Source organism: Astatotilapia calliptera, chromosome 6 (genome assembly GCF_964374335.1).
Source record: "Astatotilapia calliptera chromosome 6, fAstCal68.1, whole genome shotgun sequence".
In the NCBI taxonomy this organism is placed as follows: domain Eukaryota; kingdom Metazoa; phylum Chordata; class Actinopteri; order Cichliformes; family Cichlidae; genus Astatotilapia; species Astatotilapia calliptera.
In genome coordinates, this window is record NC_137427.1 from 3391754 (window position 1) to 3412500 (window position 20747).

The following is a 20747-nucleotide window of genomic DNA, read 5'->3' on the forward strand; positions in this document are numbered from 1 at the left end:
TCCTCTGATTTTACCAGCTTACTGTGAAAGTGAGTCAGAGCTTGGAGAGAAAAACGTACATGAACTATGGGTGAAATACAGTGGAACAAGTTGAAATCTAAATGTACGCAAATGAAACATTATTGATTCAGTTTGGGCTGTTTTCCTCGATATTGATCATAAATAAACATCCGGAAATCTGAGCAGACCTCAAAGACTAAAAGATGGAAGAATTCACATTTTTGAAAATTCAGCCGACTTGTTGACACTGTTGAGTTTTTGGAGCCAGTATGGATCATATTTGATCCAGATGATCCAAAGTTTTATTTTTGAAGCTTGGAGGTGAGGATTCTGTTACTGTTACCATCTTTGAAGCCACGTGTCATGAAAAAGGGCTGATCAGACACTGCTCACCTGTACAGTAAACACCAAACACTCACTGCGCCCACCCGAGGCGATGTCTGCGAGTCCACTCACCTTTTTTAAAGGTGTCACAGAAGCAAGTCTCCAGTCTGCGCTGGGTTCTTATTTATTTATTTATTTTTTGTTTGTTTGTTTGTTTTTTGAGGAAAGCAGGAAGTCCGACACAGAGACTCTGCCAAAAGCTCTCGCAGTTTCGTTTCAGGAGTTTAAGGAAAGGAACAGAAACACACTTAAGACACCACGTCACAGAAACCCACACACACCCAAAGAAGTGACTCTGGACCCTCGTAACATTACAGCTGAAATATTTAAAACGAGAGGTTTGTTCAGTCACTTTCATTTGACCTTATTCCATTAAACTGAACATTTTACATTTACAAAGCAACCAAATCCTGACTTTAAGTAATTTGATTACATGAAAATTACATGTTACAAAACATGGCAGCATAATCTGCAGGAGAATACCATCAAAGTGATGTAACTGTAATAACTGTAGTGGAAGTATAACTTCCAAGTTGCAAACTTAGAGTTTTTCTCTTGTTGTTAAAGTTATGGCTTTCTCATTCAAGCCCATTCATTTAGACTGGAGCTTCAAATTAGCTTTGCTGGTACTTGTTACCATGGCTGCTTTAATGTTTTGGGGGGATTACAGTTGGGGACACCAAAATCTACATGTCTCCAATCATTTCATAAACCGAGCAGGTTTTTGTTTTCTTTGTTCTTTTTTCCAGGTTTGTAAAACAGACTCCGTATCATCCATGTCATCACTGCTCGAATCCTAAAATATTCCAAACTAAATGCGGACCTAGATTTGAATGACAGTTGTGATAAGCCTTATCTGTGCCGACCTGAAAACAACACTGCCTGTCACAGATGACTCTTTGAAGGCTTCCTGTCTGAATTAGAAACAGCATTTTCAGTTTGGGCAGCAGTTTGTTATCTGCAGGAGGATTAGGAGAAATTTTCCCTCTTTTTTTTTTTCACTCTGTGCTTTGTGTCTGTTTCCTTCCAACAGGAAATGAGGTCTACACCGGAAAATGAGTAACAGTTTCTCCAGTCCAGTCTAGCTCAGGCTCAGTTTTAAGTTTCATAATTTATGTTTCATTTACATCTCGTCCGTCCTCTTCTCCTTTTCACGCTCCCTCCAGAGTCACAGCCTCTCACTCTGTCTCTTTCCAGCTGATTGACACATTTGCGTTGGAGATCGGAGAGCTGAAGAAGGAGATGGTTCAGGTCTCTCATGCTGTGGACAAGGATCCTGTGGAGCTACAAGGGTGAGCCTGTTTTCTATGTGCTATCAAGTATTTTATTCCAGACTTTATGACACAGATCTTTCTGTTTTCATGTGCTTATTCTATCCATTTGGAGTTTATTATAAATTTGTAATTAGATGGTGAGGTCTGGAGGACAGTCTGAAAATGTTTATTTTCGGCATTGACTTATTTTATTAATTCTAAGTTATTTTTTGGTTAGGAGGAAACATATAAAAAAACATACAAACAACCAGCAGGTGGCAAAAGTGTTTAAGTCTTTCTCTCTGTGGCAGGCTGGAGAGCGGTGTGTACCTGCAGGCTCGCCACTGCGGTGGGCTGGTGGGTGAAAGGGATTCTGGGTACGACTCCTTGCGGAGGAGGATGAGCGTGTGGGACCGGCTGACTCAAACCCACCCGGCGTGGCTGCTGCTGGGGGTCAGCGAAGAGGAGGCCAATCGCATACTGCTCAAACAGCCGCCAGGGGTGAGGAGGTCGCGTCCTGGGATGCAGATGTTAATATGTCTCCTTTGAATGTCTTTCCAAACATTTAATTTCGCGGTGCAGGTGTTTTTGGTGAGGAAGTCTGTCGCTCTGCAAAGAAAGGTCCTCTCCGTGCGTCTGCAGGAGGATCAGGAATCGGGAACTCCCATCAGCCACTTCCCTGTCAGAGAGAGTCAGTACAGTAAGTGACATGTTTGACTACCTTTAACTAAAAAGTACTTTTCGCTAGACGTCAGAGTCATTAGTTGCATTCTCTTAAAGCACTTTTCAAAAAGCTGTGATGGCAGAGATGAGTCAGACGGCTAAAACGAGGCTTTCAGTTTCCTTTGGTCCTTAGAATACATCTCGTTCGACCACAGCCGCCTCTGCAGTCACGCTGTCCTCTGGGTCAAAGACTTAAATACACCATTTCCTGTCCACCTCTGCAAATGATGCCCAGAAATAAACCAACACCGAAACAAGAATCAGATTATGACTGAGGCGGTTTGCCACATGTGTATGTTACATTGTGTACTATTGTAGTTTTGTTTTCTTTTTAAATGTAACTGATCAAGAAAATTGCCGGAACGACATTATTACACCATCGTTTTTGCCTTTAGTGAAGCAGTGAAGACGGATGGGAAAGTGAGGAGCAAGATGCACAGAAATGGCCCGCGGGTCGGGCTCGAACCAGGCCGCTCGCCCACTGCTCACTAAAGTGGCGCCCAGCAGGGAGAGACGGCTCAAACAATCAGGAGTAAATATTTTTGAGAATTCTTGACAAAATTGGCAGTTGTCCCGTCCCTGCCCCAAAGAGGCTTTCAACAAAGCTAGACACTTGGAAGACTCAGGAGCCAATCATATCGTTGCATAAAGCTGGACGACTGTTTTAAACCTTATTTTGGGTGAAAGCAGGTTTTGTTTCTTTGTTTTGATTACTTATTTTTTTTTAATTGGACTTGTCTGGTGAGCAGAGATGGGCAGTAACACGTTACTGTAATCCGATTACTTTTTTCAAGTAATGAGTAAAGTAAGGGATTACTATTGCAAAAAAGGTAATTAGATTACCGTTACTTTCCCGTAGGAACGCTGCGTTACTGCGTTACTAAAACCTTGGGGGTTTTTTTTTTGCGAAAGTGTCTCATGACAGTGACGTAAGCGAGTGCGCCGTTTGTGACAACAGCTGTGTGCAGATCAACAGTGGATCATATATCGAGTGCAGAGAGAGTATGAGCGTGCAGCGTTTAAAGCGTGGAAGCACTGACCTTACTTTGAGTTTGATTCCATAAAAAGTGACAAAAACATTAGTGTCCGCTGTGCGTGGGAAGAAAACTTCTTTTTACAGTGAAAAAAACCCCTAAACCTCCGAACAAGCACTGAGTAGCTACGACGTGATGGGAAACTCACAGAGAAACTCGCGGATTCTTCCACTGACCGCTGCACACCTGCACCAGAGTAAACCTCCACCTACCACAGTCCTGCTTTACAGGTGAAAATAGAGCAACAGGACCACTGAGTCTTTGACTTTATTTATTTTCTGCTGTGTTTTACTTGCATCTATTTGAAAGATAAACACACAAAAAAAAAATTTATGTGCTGGAATGTGCAGAAAATAGGTTTAAATGTTAAACTAATTTCTTCCAGTCAGAGAATGTTGCATATAATTAAATGTTTGCTTGATGCATAAAGTTAAAAGATTAAAACTAATAAAACAAGTTTTAAAAAGAGACTTTTCCATCTGATTACATTTTGTATGATGGATTATGCAGAAAAAGTAGAATTGGGCTGAAAGATCTATCACTTTATTACCTATTCAGGTTGTAAATCGTGTTTTTAACAAGTAACTAAGTAATTAATTACTTTTGAAAATAAGTAATCAGTAAAGTAACGGGATTACTTTTTGGGGGGAAGTAATCAGTAATTAGTTACTGAATACTTTTTTCAAGTAACTTGACCAACACGGATGGTAAGTCAGGCCAGTTTTATGTCCCACTGACCAATGAAATGAAAGCTGTGACTCTCTCTTTAGTTTGGGGCTTAAAAATAACCTCCTGCATTCATGCCAACTTCCCAAGTTACAAGACTTGCTTGTACGAGGATTTTAAAACCTATAGTTAGAATTTGGTCATCCGGATAAATCAAAGAATAAACAAAGAGCCAAAGCCATTAAATGTTGCACGAGAACATAAGACGCTTGAAGTTAAAAGAAAACTTCCCTGCAGTGTCCAGTTTAAGGCAGTTCAGTCAGAAGCAGAAGAGCTGTGCAGCTGATTCCAGGCAGGAGCTGTAAACCCACACAGGATACACAGAATAAACCAAAAACTATAACTTCCTGTGATTTTTGGTGAACGCAGCTCAGGAAGTGAGATGGGAGCAGACTAGGAAATAAGCAGAGCATCCAGTTAAGATAATGAAGCCGAAATGTTGTTACATTAAAAACAAATCCAACATTTTCTATTGTATTTTTACTATTTTAACACATTTCCTCTGACGGTGCTTCAGCTTAGATCTCCAAACTCATCATGACCTCATCTTGTTTTTGCTCGTAGACAGTGTCCAAACTACAACTGCTGAAAGAGCCAGCCCTATAAGGCTTGACTGGTGATACTGGAAATGTGGGTTTTACAAACAAATGACAGCTGAAATGAACCTTTCGTCTAGATTTAACTTTTGTCCTGAGGGTTTGCCATGTGAAAACACATAACATACACAGGCTTCTGTTTAAGTAAGAGCAATTATAGTACTTATCTTCAGCAAACACGCACAGCAGCCATGATTTTCGTCACCTTTGTGCTTGTGCAGCATACCTGCGCTGACCTCTTTCATCTAAAGCTCTTTGCAGTTGTGCCTGCTTGTTGTGGTTCTTCCTTATGCTTTGTGGAAGCTTTATTGAACTGTTAAACAGTCATTTTTAATTGTAACATTAACGTCTGAGATATTAAAGTAAATCAGTTGCATGTATGGTAAGCATTAGTCATTGAGCTGCAACACTGCCAAGAAGTGACGACATACCAGCTGTGGATTTTCCCTGCTGAAATGACAGCACAGATGGGATTGTGCCTTAGGCCTGCTTTTTCTTCTAGCTGCTCTATAGTTGGCGTGCCTCGTCAAGCTAGCCCTGTACACAGTGTTTGAAGTGAACTTAAAAGCTTTTAATTATGTATATATATAAATACAACTTTAGAAAAGTTTCCTTTGTGAAACTCTGCCTGTGCACATAATGAGAAGAGTAACTTCTGTCTTTGTATGTGACTGTATGGAAACTAAAAGCTCAAAGCCACTTCCCTAAATGTGTATCAGAGAGCCAAGAAGTCTCAAATGAGGTGAAAATCACCTAAGAGAGATTTGAACTCTTAGGTCTATGACATCCATTCAACAGTTGTTGAGGATATCTCAACTTGAAACCTGGAACGATCCACTGTCCCAGATTTTGTCAGTTTATGTAGATGTTGAGTTATTTCGTGGTCTAATTTCAGATACTAGAGATCTAAATACTAGAAATAAAAAATAATAAATGAGAAAATGATCAAACTCATCAGAACTCATGATCTGAGGTAGTCATCGTGACATCACCTGCTGTTTTATAGTCTCATTCTTGACGCCTCGAGCTTCTTGGCCACGGCCACCTTAACGTTGTGTAGCCAGACATGATGCAGATCTCACTGTGAGACAGAAGTGTGCTCACAGCAGGTGTACCTTTGAACTCGGTCACCTTAATTTACAGCATGAATATCATATTGTATTCAATAAAACTTGAAACTCAGGAAAGACTGTTGATCTGTATCCTTTTATGAACAAATGTAGCCTGCTAACATCATAAATGTGTCCCATCTGCCCTGCACTCATGATGAAGGTTTCACAAAGAGACGTCACAAAGCAGTGGCTGATGTAATCTATTTTTTATGTACATCTATGACGAAAACGTTGCACCAAAAACCGAACGCACCAGCTTTCTAAGTACGCCAAGACCAGTCAGTTATTGGCACGTCCACTTTTATTATTTCTCACCACAGATTCATGCAAGAGTCTCTTTGCCTTCAGCAATCAGAACACAAGATGACATGTTTATATCCTCATATTTGTTATGCGGCGTGAGGACAGTGAGGGAACTCGACACCCTGACCTGGTGTTATAACTGCCAGTTCAAAAGAGGGAAAATACCCAGAGGAGATAAGAGAACTTGTAAAACTTGTTGCGTTTCTGGATTATTGACCTGTTCTTCCAGAAGCGACGGAGAAGTGGGCATGTGCAGTTTGTACCTGGAGTCAGTGAAGAGGAGAAACCCTGGGTAACTGACGAAGGTCGTCTGAAAATGTTGCAGTCACATCGTTTTAATTTATCCTTTGAGAACCTTTTTTTTTCTTTGAGCTGAATTGTTGGGCTCGTTTATTTAATTCTTCTGACACAAGTACCATCTCATCAGTATAAACAAGCCTGAAAAAATGCTGATTAGGCGAGAAATCCCTCGGTGAACTCTTGCACTGCATGTCATTAACTTCCTGTGTGTGAAATCTGATGAGATCTTTGTAAATTTCATCTGCCTACAGCCTTTTCTCTCGATGGATCTGGGATCAGCTTTGCAGACCTGTTCCGGCTCGTGGCCTTTTACTGTATCAGCAGGTAAATACCCCACCTAAGGCAGCTTCTTTGTTTGGTTTTCTTTGCTGTTGCTTTGTGATGATTCAAGCATGGATGAGGATAATGTCGAGTAAGCAGTCCGCTCTCAGCGCTCACGGCTTTCGCTTCTTGTTTTATATCGTGCCAGCTGGGGCAACGCAGACAGACACAGGAAATAGTTGAGCTGAAAGAAATGGCAGACACAACAAAGCAGAGAATTAAATGGACACAAAATTGTCTTTAGATATCGTCTTCAGCTGCGTGTTCGCTTTATAAAGTCTGAGCACGGGGTGTGTGTGTATCTGTAGCGCTGTATTAAAGTGGCGTTAATGTAGTGCAGTGGAAAACCAAGGGTGTGTTATGAAGGCACTTATCTGTATGACCGTGTTTGGGTCGTGTTTTGCCAACCAGACTTGAGGCGTCATCACTTTTGTTCCAGGATTTTATGTCAAACGAGGACGATGGATAAACATAAATCTGTCACACATGCACGTTTCTTTCACGACTGACCTTTAATTCGACAGCTACTTCAGCTCCTATGTTTATCCCTTCTTCTGCTTTCTTAACACATTTTAATTTGTTTTTGTCTCTTTAGAGATATCCTGCCATTCACACTCAAACTCCCAGAGGCCATAGCTTCAGCCAAGACCCAGAAAGAGCTGGAGGAGGTGGCTCAGCTTGGAGCAGGTAGCCTTGCTGCTTTGTAAACTCACACCCTGAATGAACATGTTGGATTTCTCACAAGTATATCTCCAAGTTGTCTGCACTTAATTCATGGTAAATTCTACCTGGTATGTCTTGATAATGTGGTTATTGCACCTCCACCATAAATAGCATAAGGATGTAGCTATCGTGACATCAGCTGCTGATTATTGAAGTTCCATTATGAAGCCTCGAAATGAGCCTTTAAGTCTATAATGTGGATGATAAGATAAGATAAACCTTTATTAGTCCCACATGTGGGAAATGTTTTGGTCACAGCAGAAAGTAAGTTAAGAACAGTAAAAATTAAGAAAAATGAAAAAACAAACAAAACAATAGAATAGAATAAGATATGACAGAATAACATACTATACCAAACAGAATAAAAAAACTGCTAAACTGGGAAATTGCAGTTGGTACTATTGCACATCAGGGAGATGGGGCGAAAGTTATCGTTGTGTATTGGATGTGTGTCTGTCTGCACATGTGTGGTCATCTGCAGAGACCATGTTGTGGAGTTTCACAGCAGAAGGGAGGAAAGACCTGTGAAATCTGTCCGTCTCACACCGCAGGTGCTGCAGCCGGACACTGAAGGAGCAGCTCGGTGCTGTCATAATCTTCTTTTCTGAAACTTAAAATGATCAAAATTTACAAATGGGACCTAATGTTTTTTTCAATATGACCTCAAATGAGTGACTGAACCCATAAAGTCTTTTCCATTGACTTTACATGTAAACCTGACGCTCTGGCCACCTCTATCGTGTTCAGTGTGAACACACCGTTAGAGAAAGTGTTTAAAGAGTATCACAGCACCATGCGGGACTTCACCGAGCTCCTGAGAGCGACCCTTTCTGTCGGTGCTTGATTTTCATACAGCTGTGTTTGGATAGATGAGTGAAAACCTTTAGCAATGAAGTGTTTTTAAGGACTTTTTTCAAGTCAACCCATTAGATGGGATTACCTTGTCTTTTGTGCATTGGCTTCACTTTTCACACCCAGTTTGATATTGTCTTTAGGACCTAAGGCTCATGCTAATTTAGTATTTTCTATCCCTTATATTAAAAGTGCTAGGCAAACTGATAAATAGTTGTTGTTGTTTTTTTAATTCTAATTGTTATGATTTCTTCTTTCTTGCTTGGCTAATCAGTTTCCTTCAGCTTTGTCCTGACAGGAAGAAACTATTGCTCGAGTGCTCAAACAGAGTAGAAATCACTGCATAGGTACTTTAACATAGGTACATAGTGTCTTTAGTGCTATTATTTTCACTTAATGTAAACTAGAGGAGTAAGTAAGTAAAGGCTGCTTTTCAATCTTAGTGCGTTGAACTCAGACTGTTCATTTGGTTTCCAAATCTTTTTAATTTGCTTTCCAGTTTGAGTTTTTGCTCGATGTATCTACTGGAAATTGTAATATTACCTGGTTACTGATCTGTAAAGTGCAGGCAGGCAAACAAAGCAAAGATAAAAAGGTCAGTGTTCGTGCTGCAGGTGCTCTGTTTGTTTTCCCTCACACTGACTATCCTGGTCGGGTTTCATAGCAGATTTGCTCACATCGCTCCGAGTTACTCTAAGCTCAGCTCCTGTGAAACTGCGGGTGAGTCAGCAGAAGCCTACGACATAACTCACCCCTGATGAGGGAGAGAAGGGAGTGGCGAGTGGAAAGCTACAGACGGCCAACTGCTGTCTGAGCACACACATGCCATTGCACTGCATTCAGACCTGTATAAAAACACAAAAGGCTTGCAAGCATGTGTGCTAACATAATATCATCATTACCAAGATGAAACGCTATCATTGTTTTTTCACAGTCTTCTATGAATGGATGTGGGTGGAAGCGTGCAGAGTTACTTTGTAATGAAGCACAGTGGCCGAAACATCCTTTAAGTATTAGCCAGTTTCTTTAATGCCGGATTTGCAAGATTATCCTGTCATTGAGGGAAACTCCCCTTCGTCATTGGACTGCTTCTATTTAAAGACAAACAGCAGACCGTTGTGGACTCTGGCCACGCACATGTAAGGGAAAAAACAAAGAAACAAAACTTATCTTGCGCCTCCCGTGAATCAGTTAGTTTATCTCTCATGAGGCTGAACTCTTATCCTCCCTATCGGCATGACTTTTGTTAGCAGTGCTGTGAGTTTGGTCATCTCAGCTTAGACATTAACTTTCCATTTAGAATGCAAAATACTACAGATTATTGCTGCTCATTGCAAAGTGAGATACCACTCTAACAAATGCATGTTAGCATTGCTGACATCATCATTAAAACCGCAGACAGACACAAGGGTCACTTTTTAAAACCTACCTAAAAATTGTTGCAGACCAAGTGGGGACTTATGGGTTTGGAAAATTATGCAAATGTGGCAACTTAAATTAACCTGTATCCACTTATTAAGGCACGCAAACATTGTTTAAGCAAGTAAATCCCCATACACATGTTAAATCTTGCATGTCTGGCTTCACAGCAGAAATCACCATGTTTACAGCGTGCTGCAAAAACAGTTTTGGTCTTTATGGTTAGTTTTTCCCTTTGTAATAACTTAATCTGACAAATATTATGCTGTGAGGCAAGACCATCCAAAGTGTTTGTGCTACAGTTTGGTTAGTGAAATCAGTAGCTGTTAGAAATTCATGTTGTATTAGTTTGTTGCATAGCGCACATTAGCATTGTGCATTGTAGGTAGATCGTTTATGTAGCTGATAATTTAACACCCTCTCACCTGAACATGGTATTTACTACTCTAAAAAAACATGGCAGCAGCATGGGTTACATCACTGTCACTTCATCCATCATTTATATACAGTCTATGGGCAGACGAAAGACTCTAAAGACTTCCTGCATGGATATTTCACAATAAAAACCTTAAGGAATCTCTGGTGGAAGATTCCTCGCTTTCCTGATATTGTTTTAGTTTGCAGCACATGCAGGAAGTGATGAGGTTATTATTGTCAGTAACTTCTGCATTGAATTAATGAATTTATTTATATATAAAAAAAAACAACCTGTGGTTTTAATGTGGTGAGCTTCACTCAGTATAAACAAATGTCTTGTTTGTAGTATTTAAGCTAAGTGAAAGTGTGTTTGAGGCACTTTAAAGTGCACGTCTTTACTTGGATAAAGGGGAACTGCGCTCAGCCCACTCTGCGGTCAGTCAGTTTTACGTGTGGTGTTTATTCAGGTTGGGTTGCTTGCTGTTGGGTTGCTCTGCAGACACACACCACAGTGTCAGGTGCTCGTTGCTCACATGGACCAGCAAGAATCCCACAGGCAGCTTTCAGTCCCCAGACACCAAAGGATTACAGGACATATGAAACTGACCTAGCAGCTGGAGCTGCTTCTTCATTTCCCCCGAGTTTGTCTCCATTTTTAAGTGGCAACAACTGTGTAGATGTATGCGGAGTGTGGATTATTTGTTGTCTGTTCTCTTAAAGGGTGGTTAAATCTTTATGCTGTAGCCGTGCGTTTATGATGGGATTCCACAGATGCTTTATTTTGTAGTTGTTCTCGCAGCAGCTGTGTTAGAATGAGGTCTGTCTTGCCAAGCAGCTGAAAACAATGGGATGATTCAGTGGAGTGAGAGAGCATTTCCTCCACTCCCCTTTCATGTTTATGCACTGTCAGTGTAAGAAAGAAACAGAAGAAGAAAGTTGTTCAAATGAGATTCACAGACTTTAAATTTAACACTAGATATTAGGAAGAAAGAAGATTGATACTGAATCGACTCAGAGCTACAAGGAAATGCAGAGCAGGAAGAAAGGGGTGGAGGGACTGTGCGCTATGTGGAGTTTTTAGTGCCCTCCCACTGTGTGATTATCATGTGTGGCTCCCTCTCTCTGGGTGTGTGTCGGCATCCAGTGAGTCAGAGCAGAGAGGCACGGGCTGAGTATGGAACACTTCTAGACGACAAACGAGCAGGAAAGACGGACAAAACTTTGAAAACTTAAAGGGAGCCAACAAAGTTAGTGGTGAGAACCTGCTGAAAACTCTGCTGCTGCGTTAATTTGAACACAGCAGCTGCTCTGAGGATTTATTCTCTGTGGGAGTTTTGACTTGTCTCAGGAGACGCTGGTCAATGTTTGCCTCTGACGGTTTCTTTACGTCTGTGTGTTACAGGTTTCTGGGACTCTGCCCTGTGCAGTCAGCGGCACACCTCCCCCCGTCCCTGTCGCCCTCTGAGCCGGACCCTCAGTCCCCAGCGGACCAACAGGAACAGCGAGGTCGAGGGGTCACAGCAGAGACACACCAGGGCTCACTGTGACAGCGCACCGGCAACCTTACAATCCCATGCACCTCCACCTAACTTTCACCTAGAGAGAAGACATTCCAGCGGTCCTCTGTGCTTTGTTAACCCGCTCTTTCTCCAAACCCATCCGCACCGCCGTAGCAGCTCTGAGGAGGAGCCGCCCTCAAAGGCTGTCGAGTCCACCCTGGAGAATGCAGAGGAATCAAAGCCTTTAACTGGCAACCAAAGCAGTGATCCACACGTGGACAAAATCAAACCCAACAGCAAATCGCGGCCCCCTCGCCCCCCACCGCCGCGCTCGATGCCACGCCGGCGTCCTGCCCCACCTCCACCTGGACCTCCAGCAGCTACTGCCAGACCGAAGAGCATGCCAGAGGCTGTAATTACAAGGCAGCACCAATCCTCAAATAAGCGCCCGGCACCCACTCGACCTTCGATGGGCATCAAGCACAGCGGATCATCCAAAAGTGGCAGCTCACCAATCCCCGTGACTTCAAACCCACCGCCTCCGAGGCCAAAGAAGCCGGATTTGGAGTCTCACCGCTGCCACATTGCCCTGGATGATGAGACCATCGCCAAGGCCCTGTCTCGTGCCAAACTGCCATCCTGCCAGCCTCAATCTGCCACCCCTGCGGATCTGGAGAGTCCGTCCGGTCCTAATGAGAGGGGACACCAGCGACTCAGCGACATGAGCATGTCTACTTCTTCCTCCGACTCACTGGAATACTCCCAGTCTCCTGGATTCTCCCTGGGCCTGACCCCTACCCCATCATTACACCTAAATCACCAAGACCCAGTGGAGGACAGCAGTGAGGACGATGACGATGGGGAAGAAGAGGAGGAGGACTACGGAGTTGGAATGGAGACAGACTTAGAAATGCGCCTCCGTCCATCCTTCAGAGCCCGGAGCCGAAAGGTCGGCGTGAATATAAGCGGTAGTTCCTTCATCCTTCCCAGGGCCTTGAAGGGGCGCTTCAGTAAGGTCAGCGGCATGCTCAGCTCCCTCATGACCCCGGAGAGGCGGACGGTGAAAAGGATCGCTGAGCTGTCCAGGGACAAAAGCTCGTACTTTGGTTCCCTGGTTCAGGACTACATCGGCTTCGTTCAGGAGAATCGAAGCTGTCACACATCAGGGATGGATTTTCTGCAGACTCTCAGGCAGTTTATGACACAGATGAAGGCTTACCTGCGCCAGAGCTCTGAGCTCGACCCTCCTATTGAGTCCCTCATACCCGAGGACCAGATTGGTAAGTGTTTAAAGTGAAATGTGACTTGGAGATTTGTAGTATGGGCTCATCCTGACTTTGTAAAAGATCTTTGTGTGGGTGCAGGTGTGGGCGTGTGTCATGTTTTTGTTATATATCTGACAGCTTTCAGATCTCTACATGTTCACATTCCAGATATGTTGGGCCATTAGTGATTCAGAGGGTTTCAAAATCACTACATTCATCGACAGTGCTGAAGCCTTGCATTGTGTCGTTGAACTTTCCATATTAGCATGCCTCATTAGCCGTGTTGAATTACAGACATGCCAGCGTGCTGTGCCCTAGTGAGTTATTCCTGGCCTGTGTTTGTTGGCATAATCTCACACTGTAGTTGAGTTTGACTTTGAAGGGCAGGTGTTGCTTTTAAGTGTATATTTAACTTGGTGGGGCTGTTATTAAATGTCAGGACTCAAGGCTACAGAACTGTGTCAAAAAGTACCTTCGTATGCCTTCATTTCATTCATTATTATCATTATACTGCTGCTCGTGTTAGGATCCATCAGGTCCTGCTGGATATGTTTTTTAAAGTGTTGCTTTCTCAGTGATGTCAGAACATTTGAAAAAATAGTTTGCACATATGGAAAACTCTCTGAAAGGGACGCTTCATTCTGATCAGATTATTGTGCACTTGCTTTGCAGAATATGTGAGCATGTCTTTGCACACATCTCACATCCCCTTGTTCATTGTAAACAATAACAGCAAAGCCTTGTTCAGGGACAGAGAAATGATCCTTTCTGATTGTCCTAACAGACCGCACATAAACAATCTCGCGCTCACAAAGGTTCGCTTTGGAGAGGAGAACTAATGTAAACATGTTTAATAAGCAGGCAGACTTTGATTCAATAGTTTGCAAAATGGAAATCTACTTTACTAGTCATTGGCCCAAATGTGGCCCACATCTTCAGTTTCCTGTGAGCCACGTTTGGCCTTGAGTGACGCTGATGTATCAGGATGAGTCTGGCTGCCTAAACTTAGCCCCACATCCACCTTACATGAGCCAAATGAGGTGTGTTGTGAGTTTTGGCCAAGTCTAACACCCATAATACTTGCTGTAACCCAGCTCAGGACGTCTGAGCCACATCCAGCCTGCTGGAACATTTGTGAGCACCAGAACTGAAACATAAATGAGTATAAAGTGGCTCAGATTAAGCCCTCGTTTGTCAGCTGTCAGAATAAAAAGTCTGAGCTGAGAGCCGACAGTCCGCCTGATGTCATGTTACACTCACACATAACTGTGAAAAAGGAGAAGTGGAGCTAAGGTGACCCTTCGAGCCTCTCGGGCGTGTTTACAGAAATACTGGGGAGTGCAGTTATGTTGCAGCAGAACAAAATGTTCTGTTGTGTTTATAATGAAAAGGAAAGCTTGAAGTGCAAAATTTGGAGTGATTTTAGAGAGTGCAACACTTGAAGTATTGTGAGTGGGAGAAGCAGAATGGTTAGCTTATAGGGAGGCTTTTGACTGGCAGCACACACCCCAATTCATAAGTAAACAGAGAATGTGAATGACGAAGAAAGGCGGGGTGTAAATCAGTAAATGAGATATTTATTATGCGCTTCTGGTGTTCCGTCAGATGTAGGAGTACGTGTTTGCCTCCCGATTTAATTGCTTTTGAGATAAAACCTAACAACAAATCAGAAAGTCAGAAAATGTAACGGTCGATCCTGAGGAGGCTCCGATCACGTCCTTGTGTGCACGTGAGGATCTAACAGAGTCGTCCAAGGCTTCCTTTTTATGGCTCTAGATTTATATCTGTAAGCATTTTGCAATAAAGGACTCGCCAAGCCCTTGTCTCAGGTGAGCCACAGCACTTGGCTCTCGTACAGAGTGAGCGGGATAATTGGGAGGTAGTCATCCTGTACTTCTGTGGCTCACAAAGAAAGCAAAACAGAATACCAATTCTTCATAAGAACAGGATTCCTGTGCGTGCATGCACTGTACTTTGTTCTGCGTAAATCATTGCATAAGTCTGGCATAAACAGCGCCCGGAGGCTGGGGTTGCCTGTGCTGCATGAATACTCGCTGTCAGTGAACAATAACACGCGATTGTGTGAAATGCAGCATGCTGGGCATAGTTGAGGAAATGGTTTGAAGCCCGGGTACGTGGGTCAGAGGTACAGGCGGAGCCGTTGTATTTACACTCACGTACAATCTGCTTCCAGGTTGGTATATGACCGGAATGCTTAAAGCTCACACTCGAGGTCAGTCACTCTTTAACCTTATCAGAGCCATAAACATGCAATCTATCTGACACAACCTGATTTCAAGTGTTTGAATGTCAAACTCTAAAGTTTAGTTTATTTACTCATTTTGTGGCTTCAGCTTTGAAAGGCATGCGTTGATCCTTCTTCCAATTATTTACCTTTTTCTGCTTTTTAGTGTTAAGATAGCAAATGTTTCCCATTAGCCCACATGTTCATATAATCTGTTCTTACACATAAAAAGAGCCAAAAAACACTATACTGTAGCAATTAAAGAGATTATTCAACCAGCTTGAGCTTTTTTGTTATGTCCACTAATCAAAGTAAATCATGCTGCTGTGATTAGTGGAGATAATCACGCTTAAATCTGATTTGTTCTCCTGCTGCCGTTTAGGAGGCAACTTTGTGAGAGGAGCCTTGGCATTAGGGAGACATATCGGCGATAGCTTGACGTCCTCGTAAATGATTTCATCACAGGATGGATGGTAAAGGGCATCATGTGCCTGAGGGCCTTCTGTGCTGCCAGACATTGTGCATCCTTATACTCAAATTACTTCCTGTTCATTGTCTTAAACGGCCTTCTGGCAGCATGATGGCGCGGTGGTTTGCGCTGTTGCCAAACCATCCCTGTGTTTTCCCCGTGTCTCCGTGGCTTCTCCTCTCACAGTCCCAAAGACATGCATGAAGTGGGGGGAGGTCAGTCTACTTGGTCTCTGATTTCGATTTGTTTTGCTGATGAGAGCAAACAGACTGGAATTCAAAAGTGTCTCCTAACCATAAAGTGGTTATGTGAGCCCCACAGAGATGCAGCTGGTAATATCTGAGGTAGGAGTATGTACTGTTTATAAGACTGGGGAAACCTGCAGTCAGCTGAGACTGAAGAAGTCAGTTGGATGAGTGACGAAACGTTTCTCCCACAAACTGCTACGTCCAGATGAACAGAATCAACTTTTGGTGAAGTAGGAGGGTGTTGTTGTTATTTTCTAATAAAGAAAACAACTGAAGAATAGAAACATCTGAAGCGTTGAGCTGACTGAGGTGAATTTCTTGGTATGGTCTCCGTTTTGACATGCAAATAACATGTAGTAGAAATGATTTTAAAAATGCAGATATTTTATTTTCCATGTGATTTCTTGAAATGCATTTATAGTGCACTGGGTCAAATTGCCATATTTCCAAAAAATACATTAAAAAAGAAATAATAAAAAGAAAAAGAAAGAAATACATTCAGGTACGACCAATTTTGGCAAATAAAGAAAACAAAAAGTCGGTTTGCCGACTGAATGCTCATGTTGAGCTTATTGTCAGTGATCTCTCACATGTCATCTGGGTTTAATTACTGATTAAAAGCATTAAGTCTTTAAAGATGACGCACTCTGATATTAGGGTGGATAATTTAAGCCTGATAACTTAATCTTAGCCTGACTTTAAGCCATATGTGAGGACGGAGTCCAGGACTGTGCAGCGTTAAATGTGAGAAAAGTCTGTGCAAGTTTCAGGGTTGATGAACATGACTTCAGCGTGCTGACTGCCATAAGCATGTGACGATGGTTTCGGGTTAACCAGTAAATCACCTCATTCGTTCCCAGGAACTGCAGTGTACATAAGAGTTACAGCAAATGTACAGTTTCAGTTTTATTTAACTTGTCATTGCACAACACACAGTGACACACTTTATTATTTGATTACTCAAAGAAATGATCATTACATTACGTCTGGTGCTTAACCGGTTGTCTGTGTGTGGGTGTGTCCTCTTCCACAGACCAGGTGCTGGAGAAGGCCATGCACAAATGTGTCTTAAAACCTCTGAACAGCGTCATCGAGACGGCTTTGCATGACTTCCAGGTGAAGATCTTAGAAAAGTGTCTTCATAAATGAGGAGATAAGCAATGCTAAAGATGAAGCCCTGATATCAGTGATGCATTGTCTCTGTTCGCTGCAGGTGAGCAGTGGAGCTTTGCAGCAGCTGAGGGAGAACTTGGCGCTGGCTAAGACCAAAAAGCCCCAGGAGCTCGGGGTGGATGGTGCCGTGCCCCCTGACGCCGTGGCTATTGAGAAAATCCGGCAGAAGTTCCTGAACATGAGGAAGATGTATTCCCCCGAGAAGAAGGTGTCACTGCTGCTGCGAGTGTGTAAGCTCATTTACACCATCATGCAGGATAACTCAGGTATGGAAAAGTCCGTTTGTTCCCAGTTTGTCAGTTTCCTCTGATTGTTTACAGCTGTGATTTTTTTCCTTTTCCTTCCTCTGCCTGACCTGTGCGACTACCATCAAGGTTATTGTAGTTAACTGAAATGAAACCAAAAACTAAAATTAGATATAAAAAACATTGTTTTATTCTAAAATAAAAATGAAAAACCAGACTCTTGGAAAAAATTCAAACTAACAGAAATGATTTTGTAGTTTTAGAATGTATTCATTTGTGATAGTAGTTATCACAACTTGGCTGATGAGGCTTTGATGGGCGTGTTTGTTGAGAGTCTGGATGTCTAGACTGTGAGTCAACTGCTTCCAAAAGGAGTTTTCAAAAAGTAACACCTGTTCTGATTTTCCTAAATCACACCTCTTGACATACGCCCTCCATACAATTCCAATTAAGAATGACTAAACCTAACGTCAAAATTAATAAAAACGAAACTAAAATGAAACATTTTAACATTTTCAAATGAAAGCAGAACTGAGAACGATCTAACGAACTCCGGAAACGAACTGAAAACGATATAAAAGTGAAAAATAATTTGAAAATACAAACCTGCCACACCTACATCCCCCTCTGCTCTCCATCTGTTTCCTTCCAGGGAGGATGTACGGTGCCGATGACTTCCTGCCCATGCTCACTTATGTGGTGGCTCAGTGCAACATGCCACAGCTGGACACGGAGATCCAGTACATGATGGAGCTGCTGGATCCATCCCTGCTTCAAGGAGAGGGTAGGTCCTGTCGGTTACACAGGACATACACATTACAGCAGCACTTGTGCATCGGTTACAGACACAGTTACCATCTGAGAAATGTTCGCTCAATATTCGCAGAATTCTTTTCATGGTTTAGAAAAATAACTTCACGATATCTAATCATGATTCAGTTTAGCTGCATGTGAAAATAGTTAGAACAACAGTATGCCTTATACTTTAAAAGATCAATGTCTACAATACATTTAGGTACCAAACTAGTTTGCTAGGAAAAGATCATTGGGTCATAACAGAGCCTTTCCTACTGACGTGTAACATTGTTAAAGCAGGACTTTAAATAAAGCAGAGAGAGACTCTGAGGTCTGCTCACTGAAAACATCACCTCGTCTTAAAGTTTAGATGCTTCATTCTCCAGGTTGGGCGCACCAGTGTGCTGTGAGGCTAAAGAGGTCCACCCTGTTTTGTAACCTGGTCAGAGGAAGGTCTTGCCATTTTGACTGTGTGAGAACAGGAAGCTTCCAGTTTAATGGATGTACATACCCAAGATTATAGGTGGAAGTCACGTAGTGGAAGTTCAGACTGTGAGAGGAGTGGTTTCCTGCCACAGTCCGGTTGACAGTATTAGGATGTTGTATCAGGACTGATTGTGGAAAGGAATATTTTGCATAATCTGCCGCTGCTGCATGTAGCGATGAACCTGCCGAGTTTTATCTCCAAACTCTTTCCTTTAATAACTGTGCAGCTTTTACAGCATCTTATTACTCATTGTTATGGTTTTACAGCTTTGATGTTTTGATTCAGTATCGCTGCTCTTATCAGTTTTATTACCAGCAGCAACAAACTTGGAGCTGTTTTCTTTTGAAAAAACATCCTACAGAAATACTGCTCATGAATAATTTAGTAGGTAATAAGTCAGAGAAACGGCAACGAGGAAGGGTCAGACTCCATATTAGCTGTCAGATCACTCAGGTTTTTTGTGGTGGGTGAAACATTTTATGAGCAATGTTAATGACAGTAGATGACGAGCTCTCAGCTGTAGGATGTTACTCATTGTTTGTCTAAATAATGAATAATTGCCTGTATATGTGAGTGTGTGGCTGTCGGGGCCATGTGTACTTTTAGCTTGGTGACATCTATGTCATGTCAGAGTAAACGAAACCACAGAGAATAAACCAGGCGTGTATCACTACACCATCACATGTCTTTCATTCACGCCGGGAGCGTTCAGGAGTGGAGTTCAGTCTGCTCAGGGTCTCCAAGCCTTTGCCGGGTCGCCTGTTCTGTGCAGCTTCATGTGCCTCCTGTTTAATTTAAACAAAAATCCGCCTGGTGGCACTTTTAGTGACGCTTTCTTGATGAATGTTTAGGAGGCTTCTGAAAGATGCTGCAGTGCGTCTGGTAGAATAAACATAAAAACACTCCCACATTCAGCTGGTAACAGCTGTACTGTACAACCATGACGCTAAGCTGAGAAACTAAAGAATTTAAAGATTCACTGAAATATTTTCCTCTCCATCACTGGCCCGGAGCGATGTTTTAAAAGCTGGTAAATTATAGAGCAATACACCTTCTGCTAACAATGAGTCATTAACCCTTCGGACCCGTGACCAGCTGAAAGAGAAACAAATGAGTTATGTTTTATAACTAAAACCATGTCACAGTGTGTTGTGTAACACTAGTGTTAGTTACTGTTCGCGGGAGTGAAAGAGTCGTGAATATCTACACGTTGCTGCTGGTTGGAAATGATGTGGGACACGTGGGCAGAGGTTTAATCATCACCAAAATCATCACTACTTGATGAGTTAGTTACAGATGTTTTGTTTTTAATGACTTTCATTTATTTTAATTGGTTCTTATAGCTGTACAGCACTCTGCTCACCTGTTGTCTTTAAAATGCGCTTATGGAGAAATTGACTTGGCTTGCTGTGCTGCCCCCTAGTGGCCAGAAATCTACAGAAGTAGTTCCTTTTAAAGTTTGATTTTAAAAAAAACAAATGTGAGGTTTTCCTTATTTTAGCATTAATGTCTTTATTATGAAGCTTGGTATTTAGTGGAAACTAAAGACACAAAGTTCACTCGCAGGATGATGATAAATAGTAAAATAAATAAAGACTGAACTGCAAAGTGTCCCAACAGTTTCTGTCTAAAGTCATTTAACATATTTGTTTCTTCTTTTGAAAGCTTTGTCTTGCCTTCAGTAGAAGGTGTACGGTATCACTGAGGTCTTTTACAGTGATTCTCAGCTCCAGTTTTTATTGAAGGTTCTTTGAGAAAACTTGATAAATGCTTGCATAGGAAGGAAAAGTCCTCACAGCAAGGAAATTCCAGTCAGTGTTTTGATTTTTAATGGGCTGGAACCACTTCAAAAGGAAAAAATAAGAAGGTTTAATGTACCAAGAGTGAAATATTTTCCCATCAGCGCCAAGCTGTCTGGCATGTAAACTGAAAATGTTTAATAATCGGCTGTGTAGGTAAATATCTTTGACCCTTAAGCACCAAATCTGATTCATTTCTGCCAGAAAGGCGCAACTGTCTTCATTTTTCTTAATTATTTTTTAACTTCGGTTGGTTTCATTTCTTTTTGTATTTAATTTTTACCCCAGGCGGTTACTACCTGACCAGCGCCTACGGAGCCATGTCCCTCATCAAAAACTTCCAGGAGGAGCAGGCGGCC

At 42.2% G+C, this 20747-nt stretch overlaps 1 protein-coding gene across 3 annotated transcripts in view; it reads left to right on the plus strand.

Moving 5' to 3' along the window:
* The window catches only part of LOC113023571 (ras and Rab interactor 2), a 38559-nt gene that overhangs the window by 16454 nt on the left and 1358 nt on the right, over positions 1-20747 (plus strand). For all 3 annotated transcript variants that reach the window (XM_080302630.1, XM_026169689.2, XM_026169688.2), the window contains exons 3-12: positions 1582-1676; positions 1949-2138; positions 2220-2337; positions 6683-6755; positions 7348-7439; positions 11566-12942; positions 16923-17005; positions 17103-17328; positions 17960-18091; positions 20677-20747. The exon at positions 20677-20747 is cut by the window's right edge. In XM_080302630.1, coding sequence (XP_080158756.1) covers positions 1582-1676; positions 1949-2138; positions 2220-2337; positions 6683-6755; positions 7348-7439; positions 11566-12942; positions 16923-17005; positions 17103-17328; positions 17960-18091; positions 20677-20747 — 2457 coding nt within the window. The remainder of the gene's footprint in view (positions 1-1581; positions 1677-1948; positions 2139-2219; positions 2338-6682; positions 6756-7347; positions 7440-11565; positions 12943-16922; positions 17006-17102; positions 17329-17959; positions 18092-20676) is intronic.